Source organism: Pimephales promelas, chromosome 17, assembly GCF_988280905.1.
Source record: "Pimephales promelas chromosome 17, fPimPro1.hap1.1, whole genome shotgun sequence".
Taxonomy (NCBI): Eukaryota; Metazoa; Chordata; class Actinopteri; order Cypriniformes; family Leuciscidae; genus Pimephales; species Pimephales promelas.
The window spans coordinates 32,294,209-32,306,491 of NC_142785.1; the positions used below are offsets into that span (position 1 = coordinate 32,294,209).

A 12,283-nucleotide genomic window follows, 5' to 3' on the forward strand; every position below is an offset into this window, starting at 1 on the left:
GTGGTGCTTTCAGTTGTTGTGATCTCGCTTGTGGTACTTTCCGCTGTAGTGGTACCCACAGTTGTGGTGCTCTCTGATGTTGTGGTCTCGGTTGTTGTACTTTCTGGAGTTGTTGTAGCTGCAGTTGTACTTTCTAATGTCGTAGTACCTACAGTTGTGGTCTCTGGTGTGGTGCTTTCAGTTGTTGTGATCTCGCTTGTGGTACTTTCCGCTGTAGTGGTACCCATAGTTGTGGTGCTCTCTGATGTTATGGTCTCAGTACTTTCTGGAGTTTTTGTGGCTGTGGTTGTACTTTCTGCTGTAGTAGTACCTACAGTTGTGGTCTCAGGGGGGGTGCTTCCAGTTGTTGTGATCTCGCTTGTGGTACTTTCCACTGTAGTGGTACCCATAGTTGTGGTGCTCTCTGATGTTGTGGTCTCAGTACTTTCTGGAGTTTTTGTGGCTGTGGTTGTACTTTCTGCTGTAGTAGTACCTACAGTTGTGGTCTCCGGGGTGGTGCTTTCTGTTGTTGTGATCTCGCTTGTGGTACTTTCTGCTGTTGTGGTACCTACAGTTGTGGTGCTCTCTGATGTTGTACTTTCTGGAGTTGTTGTGGCTGTGGTTGTACTTTCCGCTGTAGTGGTACCCACAGTTGTGGTGCTCTCTGATGTTGTGATCTCACTTGTGGTACTTTCCGCTGTAGTGGTACCCACAGTTGTGGTGTTTTTTGGTGTTGTGGTCTCGGTTGTTGTACTTTCTGGAGTTGTTGTGGCTGTGGTTGTACTTTCTGCTGTAGTAGTACCTGCAGTTGTGGTCTCGGGGGTGGTGCTTTCTGTTGTTGTGATCTCGCTTGTGGTATTTTCTGCTTTAGTTGCAACCAAAGTTGTGGTGCTCTCTGCTGTTGTGGTCTCGGTTTTTGTAGTTTCTTGAGTTATTTTGGCTGCGGTTATACTATCTGCTGTAGTAGCACCTACAGTTGTGGTCTCAGGGGTGGTGCTTTCTGTTATTATGATCTCACTTGTGGTACTTTCCGCTGTAGTGGTATCCACAGTTGTGGTGCTTTCTGCTGTTTTGGTACCCAGAGTTGTGGTCTTGGTTGTTGTACTTTCTGGAGTTGTTGTGGCTGTGGTTGTACTTTCTGCTGTAGTAGTACCTGCAGTTGTGGTCTCAGGGGTGGTGCTTTCTGTTGTTGTGATCTCGCTTGTGGTACTTTCTGCTTTAGTGGCAACCAAAGTTGTGGTGCTCTCTGATGTTTTGGTCTCGCTTGTGGTACTTTCCGCTGTAGTGGTACCCACAGTTGTGGTGCTCTCTACTGTTGTGGTCTCGGTTGTTGTACTTTCTGGAGTTGTTGTGGCTGTGGTTGTACTTTCTGTTTTTGTAGTAGCTACAGTTGTGGTCTCAGGGGTAGTGCTTTCAGTTGTTGTGATCTCGCTTGTGGTACTTTCCGCTGTAGTGGTACCCACAGTTGTGGTGCTCTCTGCTGTTGTGGTCTCGGCTGTTGTACTTTCTGGAGTTGTTTTGCTTGTGGTCGTACTTTTTGTTGTTGTAGTTCCCAGAGTTGTGGTCTCAGGTTTGGTGCTCTCTGCTGTTGTGGTCTCAGAAATGTCCATGGTTGAGGTTTCTGTGGTTAACACTGTCTCCGGAGTGACAGTAGTATATGTCGTGTTCCTTACATCTGAAAAATATTGATAACGGGTAAATAAATAAAAAACTAAAATAAACTACAATTCTAACTCATGTAAAACAGGGTAGATGTAAATGTTTTTACCTGCACAGTACGCCAAAGAGCAGAAATCTGGTTTCACAAACTCATAAACATAATAATTGTCAGGGCAGGCTTTGACTTTAATAGGACTTGATTTGAAATAGCAGCAGTTATTGTCCCAGTGACCGCAGACATCTCGAGTGACCACTCCATCCTCAACTGTTGGTTGTCCTCCGTTCAGCCACAGAGGAGCATGAGTGCCACAGCTGCCCTGATCAACACATGTGTCCGGCATCTGAGCGCTCTGACCCTGAATGAAGAGACGGTACCAGCCGTTCCAGCTGACCTCACAGTCACACATTATTTCAGAGGAAAGTTGATTGTTGGTGGCTCTCCATGAATCACCCAGGATATTGTAGTTGTAGCAGGGGTCAACAGGGGGAGCTGTTGTGTGAAAAAAAAATCTGATTAAGTCGATTTTTACTAATTATAGGCCTATATTTGTTTACTATTGGATTAATACAGTTTTTGTGTCTGAGGATCTCATTTAACATCATTTAACGTTGTCAAAATGAAATGAGCAGTGAAATGATTATACTTTACCAGAACCATTATACTGAAATGATTACTAGCAGTTTTACTTCTAACTAAGAATTCTTTCACTCACTGTAGATTTTGCCTTTTTATTTATTATAACTGACTTATCATTGTTGCTTTTTTATTTGTATTAATTTATTTATTTTTAACCAATCTTAAAGTGCATATCTAGACTCAGGGGCATCACTATGCCCTTTTTAGGGCCAATTTCTACCCTGCTCCCCAAAAAATGTGTGATTAGCTCCTTGATCGCCTCAGTCCACTTTTAAACTCATATGAAAATTGTGGCATGCTTCAGCTCCTCCCATGTCTTTTAATCTGCATTATTTCACGTGTCCGCAATGATGGCGTGCCAACACCAGAAGCGGAGGACAAGGTGTGTGCATTTATTGATAGACTTTTATGATATCAGCACCCATTAACAAAATGTTATTATCATTTGAAAATGTAATATTTACATTCAAATGGATTATTGTGGACGTGGCATTAGATGAACATGCAGTCATGCACAGAAATTATTAAAGACAGAATCACACTGTAACACTAATTTATTGATTTAACATAAAATTGTAAGTTGCCTTAACCTGGTTGCCTTAAAATTATTATTCAATATTCCTCCTAATATTGAAATCTTAGAATCAAAACTCTGAAGTGTTCCTTATACAAGTTATTTTCCAAAACTGAACTACATATTTGTTTTTTTGTTTTTTGTTTTCTTATAATATGGCAAGTTTTAAACACTGCTCTCGTTCCATTTAAGTCAGTATTTAGTAGATGCACCTTTAAAAAACATGACAGTCTTGAGTCTGTGTGGGTAGGTCTCTATCAGCTTTTCACAACTGGAAACTGTCATTTCCCCCCTTTCAAGGTCTGTCAGATTGCATGCATGGAGATTGGGATTTGACAGATTTTTTTCCAAGGCCACCCATACTGTGAGTGAAATCTGAACTCTGACTTGGTCACTCAATGACATTGTTATTGTTGTTTTTCAGCCATTGGCTTGACATTTAGGGTCATTGTCATTGCAAACTAAATTAATTAATTCTTGTTTCTTAATAATTGATCAAATTCTATACTAAAGGATTCCAGTGATTTGGAAACATAAGGTACCAAAGCTACCAAAATTATTTTTTTCTTCATGATGTTAATTATGTCAAATTATTGACTCTCTAGCTACGATTAATTGAAATTCCATGACTACTACTATTTATTATTTTTTCACAGTAATTTTTTTAAATTATTTTTCACATCATCATACTTAAAAAAAATTAGTTTCAATTTGTGATTTTAGGATTTTAAATGTACTCAAGCACATTTTTAGAATATTTCTACATTGCTCCAATTCATTTCCCCAGACTATTGAAAACAATGCATCTGCACTAATATTCTACAAACAGCTCTCTAATTGTAATTATGCAAACCTGAATCAAAATCACAGCTGCACATTACACACACATTTTTACATGCAGTCAAAAACTTGGATCTGGTCTGACTGCATAGGTTTGCTAATCTGAACAAAAACACTTCAGAAACACTTCAAAAACATCACATTACCTGTCGTAACAGCCATGGATATCATTTCTATTGCTGAGGTTGTGATGGTATAGGTGATATTGAGTTTCCTTACATCTGAAAAAAGTACAATAAGATCAAAATTAAACCAACAAAAATGCAATAACTTAATTATGTAAAAAAAAAAAAAGATATATTTACCTGCACAGTATGCCAAATAGCAGAAAGATGGTTTCACGAACTCATAGACATAATAATCTCCTGGACAGGCTTTGACTTTAATGGGATTGGACTGAAAAGCGCAGCAGTCATTGTCATAGTGACCGCAGACATTTCGAGTGACCACTCCATCCTCAACTGTTGGATGTCCTCCGTTCAGCCACAGAGGAGCATGAGTGCCACAACTATACTCATCAACACATGTGTCCGGCATCTGAACGCTCTGACCATCAAAAACGAGTCGGTACCAGCCGTTCCAGCTGACCTCACAGTCACACTTTATTTGAGAGGGATATTGATTGTTGGTGGCTCTCCATGAATCTTCCAGGTTATTGTAGCTGTTGCAGGGGTCTGCTGTTGTGGAAACATTAAAAGAAGTTTGTAAATATGTGTAAATTCATATTTCAGTTCTGCATACCATTACATACAATCTAAAATTAGATCAAGAATTAAGAATCTCTTTTCTTTTAGCTGTGACCAAGGGGATATAAACAGCCTAACATTTAAGTAGGTTTTGTAATGTGTTGGTTGCCTAATGTTTAATGTGTATCTCATTGCGTTAACTGACAGAATGATTGACAGGCATTGACATGATGCACACACCCACTGTGTGGGTTTCAAGATGAAATTCCATGACGCAGTACACATCCCTTTAGATGCGTATATGAACCATATTGTGACATGCATGCTCAAAATAAATACTTTCTTATGACAAACAGTACATACTTTTAGGCTATAGTTTTAGGGCAAATTGCAACACAGCACATTTTTTTTTTTCATGATCTGTGCATTTACCTGAGACTTAAATGATTGCACTTTTCAATACAGTAGTGGGGAACCATTTGTGATTCCATTTATAGTTTTGCCTCAATCTTTTTTTACAATTCTTCAGACTCTGAGGTCTGGTTTTAATTCTTGCTCTTTAAAACTATTAATACAGTGATCCAATCAGACTCTTACTTTAGCCAACAATTTAGACATAAAGTTGGTACAAAATGTTGGTACATAAAGTGCCAACTTTTCAGCTGAAAGTTATTAAAAGTGACTCTGTACTATTGAAATAACATGTTTATCATAAAGTTCCACAATGAAAACTTTTTTTTCCCCACATGCTTTTTTCGTCTATTAGAAAGCTAGAGATAAGCAGTATTAAATCTGCTGAAGATGAAGTATAAGAGTATATGAATGGAAAGAATTACCTGATTGTCCATCAATTGTTTTACCTTTAAAACAAACAAATAAAAAAACATAAGAACAAAGGTTTCATTTTGAAAGATGATAGTCAGTTCACTTATTGAATAATAAGTGTATTAAAACTTCAACACTCACCAAACAGCAATATTGAAACACACAATGAGAATAGAAAACTCATTGTAATAAACGACACCTCCTTCACCTGCACACATGAACATAAACGTGTGAAATATGTGTTTCTATATTTATTGCATTAAATTTAGTGTTGTCAGCACTTGGGAAAACAACTTAATAAAAAGCCTTCGCTTAGTTAACATAAACTAAGTAAGGGTTAATGCCCGACGAGGTGTCCATTGTCAGGTTTTAATGGACGACGGCGAGGCGTAAACCGGCCGACGCGCAGCGGAGGACGGTTGCCTCCGCCGAAGTCCATTAAAACCTGACAATGGACACCTCGGAGGGCATTAACCCGCTTATACCATGGTCACTTGCCAAATAAAACATTTTTAAAACATTAGTTTATATTTTAATTAGGCTAAATCTAGTTTTTACAAATAATAACTTGCCTTGCCTGACTGTTTATTTAGCAACCGGAGATATTTATAGTCCGCTTAGCTCGTATCCCTTCAGGTTCACAAATGTATTTTTTTTTTTCATGAAACACAAAAGGTAGGCATAGTTTTTTTTTTATTACACATAAAACAATTAATCAAACAACAATAAAAAAACAATTAGCTCTGAGCTCCAGCGATTTGCGCTTAACGTTATAGAGGGCAATAAATTAATCAGATCAAAGAGAGGGTCATTTGCCTCAGGCTCCTTAGGCTTGAAACGCTGTAACGTTCAGCCTTCTCCTGCCTTGGTTGTTTGGACAGCTGCGTAAAACTCCCGCAGGGTCTCATTCAGGGGTGCGTTTCCCGAAAGCATCGTTAATCCAACTATGGTCGCAAGTTACGTCGTTACCAATAGAGTTCAATGGAGCAGCGCAGCAGCGGTGTAATTTCCTCCGTTTTATTTACATTTTTTCTTTCTTCAGCAGCATACCAGTCGTCAAAGTTGCCATATTCTCCATAAATGTTAAAAGAAATAGCACGAAGTCGCTCATTGTTGTATTAGGCTATAATATCTAACGTTAGATGATAGAGCTAGACTAGAGCATGTGACTGCCTGTTGCTATGGTTACTCACAGCCGTTGTGGGCAGCGCATTTATTTATTCATTTCGAATGGTAAACAGGCAGTTTCACCAGAACTACTTTACTAGGTGTCCTCTATCACTTTTTAACGGACACCCTGCAGCCAATCAGAATCGAGTATTCACCCAGACCATGGTATAACAATGAACAATACTTGTACAGTTTTATGTCTTATGATTTATCTTATGATTTTTTACAAATATATTATTATGGTGTAAAATTATATTATTCATTGTCACTTTGTGTTAGTTAACGCATTAACTAATTTAAAAAAATTATTGCAAAGTGCTACCAAAACTACAAAATAACTCAGATTTACCAAAGACAGAGTAATTACAGCTCAAGTGATCAAATGAAGTGACAGTACCTGATATAAAATGTTGCTTCACAAACTCCAAAATACAGCAACGCTTAGTTAATCCAGTTGCAGAATACAATGAAGAATGAACTACAAGCCTCACAGTCTTATGACTGTATTAAATGTGGGTGGACCTTTTCTAGATGGGTTGACAACTGTAACAATACCTCACCTCCAAAAACAACATTTCTTTCATGACACCTGTGTTTCTTTGTACACCTGTTATTCAGAAACACATATTTTAGTCTTGAATAGATGAACGTAGATAGAATAACAAAGACAATCAAATGAATCTGAATTATGAAGATACTTGTTCCCAAAATCATTATAGTCTCGTTTACACTAAGATCAGTCGTCTCAAAACAGTTAAAAGATCCACTTGAAAAGTTTGTAATTTTCCTAAAGTTTATTGTAAATATTTGATGGTTTAATACAAATTACACAATAAACAAAATCACAATATTAAAAAAAAAAATGCTAATTTTGCACAAATTTCTTTTATTGAAGTTTCAATTGTTAACACAGGCAAATACAATTAAGCCATAGGCTATTTAGGTCATTTTATGAAACTATTCAGACAACGATTATAACTTCCCTAAGAAATCATAATCGTTGTTTGATCGTATAGACAAGTTATCAGAAGAAAATGAAGACGTGGAATAAAGGGTATGCGTGACGTCACCGTCGGCCGGAGCGCCTGCAGTTCCTCACAGTGAGTGGCAAAAAGACTGAGCGGCTGTGTGAATGCCGCGAAAAACAAACACAACACATATAAAGTGGGAAAGAGCTTTGCGATTGACTGTACAACTAGATAACGAAATCGGAGGTATATTTTTACAGACTGCTATAGAAAGAGGAGCAAATGGATCACAGCAATTCAAACAACTGGACTCCAGCCAAAGCTGGACTTGCAGTTATCATTTTGTGTCAATATGCTGAATTTAGCTGTAAAACCATACCCATATATTTTGTATTGTTATATATATATATATATATATATATATATATATATATATATATATATATATTAACAACTTATCAATTAAATATTTATCATTGCATATTCTGCATTATTTGATATTTTTTAATAACACTGACTAAAATTCGACGATACGGCTGGACAATATGATGATATACAGTATATATAGGATAGCCTATACTGTATATAACACTGATATAAGTGATCACCCGGATTTAGACCTACCTATATTCTATTTGTATAAAGCGTTCACACGCAGATTTGCTTTATGTTTAGGTCTATATTGCTTTAAAGTCCCTGTAAAGTCAAAATGAAGTATGTGTTCTGAGTTTGTGACACCACAGAAAAATGTGTTATTAGCCACCCAGCCAAAATTGAATGATAAAAAAGCCGGCAAGTACATAAAATAATACAAAATCATGAAAAAATGAGCAGTTATCTTATCTCTCTTCTCAAACGCTGGGGGCGTGTCCGCTGGCTGCGTGGAAACCACGCCCACTCACGGGAAAACTGTCGACGCCGACGGTCGGTGATATTAGCTGATTAGCTTTTGGAGACGGGAGGATGAACGCTGAGGCGGGAGATAGCCGTTTAGGCCCAGTTCACCAGTAACAGCGGATTATCAGTGAATAATCAGTGAATCCCAGTTGTCTCTGAGGAAAGTTTATAAAACGATCCAGTGTAAACCGATCACTACAGAGGCGGCTGTTGGCGGTTATCCTCAGCTCTTCATCAACAAGGTTGGCTCTCTAAAAACCTCTTCTTGATGTGATCATTTTAGGGAATTTAAATGAAAATATCGATCTGTTTTGTACATGATCGCATCCAGGTAATAGCCTATGCATTTCTGTGTCAAATAGCTAGCTAGAAAACTGTAGGCTGTAGTAACTAATAGGATTGACAGTCAGTCACTCGCGAATGTGCTCTATTGTTAGGGGAGAGATGAGATCAGCAAAATGCGTCATCAAATAGGGGCTTGTCTAGGCGCTCATGGGCTCCAGTGCGTCATCGAGCCCTGTTTTAGCCCCGCCCAAAAAATCCGTAAAAATGCAAATATGGTGAAAAACTGTTTAACGGTCTAACTCCACATTTCAGTACTTCACAGTTCACAGTCTTTGTAATATGTTTTAGCAATACATATGTAACATTTATAACATGTATAATGCGTTTAGAACTTTTTTGTAGAATTGCCTTTACAGGGACTTTAATTTCCCCGGTGTCAAAATCAGGCAAACATGTCAGGCAACACGATTCCTGGCTGCATGTCGATATCCATCACTAGATCTTTAGTAATTTTTAAGGAACACTATATTGAGTCCAACATTTAGTTTAAATTAATAAAATTGTTCGTTTTAGTCGCGGTTTCCCCTTTTAAATCCAGTCACGCAGCTGATCTTTAGCACTCAGTCAGGCTGAGGGGGGTTGTTTTGGCGGGAAAGTGACGTCAATGAATTCTCTCTATTGGCAGAACAAGAGGAGGAGAAAGAGTTGATAAGGAAGAAACGGAAAAATAGGATATGTATAAAAAGGAGAGGAAGAAGAGCATTGAAAGAGAGAGATGACGTGTTGAAGAATTGGAGAGAAGAGATAAAAAGGGTTCAAACGAGCTCCTCTTATGAATCAGCGATCAGAGGATCCCAAATCACAGTCGTGTGTGTTCTGATCGTCGTATAGCCTACAAGACCTGATTTTATACAGTAAACGCGTTATTAAATGCGTTATTGATGAGAATACTATGCTTACACATTTACTAGCTACATTATGCGATAAACCTGAACTTTTTGCTGAATGTTTCTGTATTCATTGTTTTTGAGATCATTAACTTAGTTCGAGAATTTTTGTAAAATCAGTTGAGAAACAACTTTGTATGACGTTATAAAACCATAAAGACAAATTGCTTTGAATTGAAATCATGCTGTTCAGCATAACAGATAGTGGTTTGTGAGTAAAATTACAATTCGATTCAATCTCCTTGTTTAATAAACCTGGAAGGCCTGGAAAATGATACATGAATTAAATACCCATTGTGATACTGTTGTCAATTACAATTACAATAAATATAACAAATTGTTATGGAATTGTGAATCATGGGTGGATCCGTCCCCCGTTTTTCTTTGTTTTGTGTTTTATGGCCTCGCCCATGATATACATCAGCAACATAATGACGTGCATGCATGTGTTATATGGTATTTTGGTGTGTGGCAAAATGCTGCTTCTTTTTATTTTCAAGCTATTTTAATACCTGGCAGCTTTGACTGAGAAGCATCCGTCAGTTAGGGCGGATCAAAGCCTGCGCAGCCGTACGGAGACACACCTGTGAACATTCATGATCTGATATGAAGAGAATAACTGAACCTCACCCTAGCTGAACCCTCTGAAAGACAATTGCAACCTGTACTGCAACATTCTGCGGATCCTTTACAGAATAGTAACAAGCATTGCCACACACATTTGACGCAAATAAGTATCAGTATCATCACTATAGTAGCCTACTTAAAACAATCTCACAGATGGTAATACCAATATCAATACCACATTTATCTCAATAAGGTAATTAATGTTATATATTATAGGCTACTCAAAAACAAAAGGGAAAATAGACAGATTATGAAGCCATCCCCTTACCCTGCCCCCTCCCTTCATTTCAGATATGAACAATAATGTTTCTGATGACTTTTTTCCCCTTTATGTAAAGATTAATTTATTACATTATACATGATGCAAATCAAAATTAAATAGCTAATATTTTAATGCTAGTAGGTGAGCACATAACATTCATCAAAAAAAGAATAAGATAAAAAAAAAAAATTTGGAACAAGGAACTAGTCACTTCAATATTCATTAAAAAAAGTATTAATATAAATCGAATAAACACACATGTGTGTAAAGAACACCAGTGGCGCCCCCATGTGGCCACGACGATCATGCTCTGATGACGCAGCAGATTAGACCTGTGCGTGGGCATGATGCTTTTAAAAACAAAACAAAAAGTTATGCTATAAATACTGATACAGTAATTTATTAGTTCTCTTTTTTTAAACGAGATTGTAACCAAATCTTGATCTACTGTTTATTGGGTTACATTTGTTAATGAACTTGATTGGGATTTGAGAAAGTCTTTGGTTATTGCCTCGTAAGTTTTTTTCTTTCTTTGTTACAAACAAGGTGAAAGAAAAAAATACACTAATTCTACCCTGTCAAACATTTCCTAGTAAGTTTAAGAAACACATTGATGTTAGCTATTCTTTTTGCTCTCTGCAATTGGAAACAGTAGATAGTCTACCCCACATTTTCTGGGAATAGTCACATTATATATTTGATATTTAAAGTATAGCATTTCGGAAACAAATAGCCTATCTAAAGTTTTTTTTTTTTTTATCTACCTAAGTTAATCGTAATCGAAAGGCTTTTCTGTGGTCACTGTAAAGTTACATGGTTTACTTTGAGCTTTTTATTGACATATTTTTTTGCAATTGAAACATTGATTCAATTAGCCTATTTTAAATAATAGTAGCCTATATTATGACATGTTAAATCATGACATGGATTTTGGTGTGTTGTTTGAATTTGTAATAAAACTTTGTAAGCAGAGACTTTGTCTCTTCGGTTTGTGTTTGATTTTTACTTTACTTTATTCATTTTAAGTGTTTCCGCTACATTCATTCTCCCGTGGCGGGCCGCCACACTTAAAATCCTCCCGCCACGGCTGCAGCTTTTCAATGACGTCCAACATTCTGCATATTGTGTTATTTTGTTAAGCCTCACTAAAGGCATAAAAAACTTTGTAAAGCACAATCAAGTTTTCACAGTATATTCCAAGACTTCTAAAGTCATTCAATAGCATAATGTGTGGTAAAAATTAATATTTTAGTCTCTAAGTTAAAGGGTTAGTTCAAAAATTAAAATTAAGTCATTAATTACTCACCCCCATGCTGTACCAACCCCGTAAGACCTTCGTTCATCTTCGGAACACAAATAAAGATATTTTTGATTGAATCTGAGATCTGTATCACTCTTCCATAGACAGCCTGAGGGACTGCCTCTTGACGGCCCAGAAAGTCATTAAAAGAAAAGGTTTAAATATTCCATGTGCCTACAGTGGCTCAACTATAACTTTATCAAGCGACGAGACTACTTTTTGTGCGAAAAAAAAACGTAAATAACGACTTTATTCGACTTTCCATTACTTCCTTATGGGCGCATGCGCGAGAACTGAGACGAGACCGTTCTTCTTCGACTACTTTTTGTCACCGGCTGCTCACCGCTTAGGAGTTTTACCGCCCCCTACCGTATAAGATGACGTGAGCAGCCGGTAACAAAAAGTAGTCGAAGAAGAACGGTCTCGTCTCAGTTCTCGCGCATGCGCCCATAAGGAAGTAATGGAAAGTCGAATAAAGTCGTTATTTACGTTTTTTTTTATAATTATTATCGAAATGAGCTCTGTCTTTCTGCATAACTTATCTCACAGGAACGGTAAGCTCTACAACGGTAGGAATGTATAATAAATTATCTTCAGAAATTATTTAGAAATTCATTATTCAACGCA

The 12,283-nt window shown here is 37.3% G+C and overlaps 1 protein-coding gene across 1 annotated transcript in view; it reads right to left on the bottom strand.

Annotated features, from left to right (window-relative positions):
• omc2 (omcin 2) overlaps nucleotides 1–5,384 on the bottom strand; it is a 33,686-nt gene extending 28,302 nt beyond the window's left edge. The window contains exons 1-9 of the mRNA XM_089122390.1: nucleotides 5,342–5,384; nucleotides 4,852–4,878; nucleotides 3,995–4,363; nucleotides 3,877–3,910; nucleotides 1,748–2,136; nucleotides 1,271–1,654; nucleotides 1,058–1,192; nucleotides 662–766; nucleotides 56–211 (exon numbers count right to left, since the gene is read on the bottom strand). Of these exons, the coding sequence (XP_088978516.1) occupies nucleotides 56–211; nucleotides 662–766; nucleotides 1,058–1,192; nucleotides 1,271–1,654; nucleotides 1,748–2,136; nucleotides 3,877–3,910; nucleotides 3,995–4,363; nucleotides 4,852–4,878; nucleotides 5,342–5,384 (1,642 nt within the window). The remainder of the gene's footprint in view (nucleotides 1–55; nucleotides 212–661; nucleotides 767–1,057; nucleotides 1,193–1,270; nucleotides 1,655–1,747; nucleotides 2,137–3,876; nucleotides 3,911–3,994; nucleotides 4,364–4,851; nucleotides 4,879–5,341) is intronic.
• Between the last annotated feature and the right edge of the window lie 6,899 nt (nucleotides 5,385–12,283).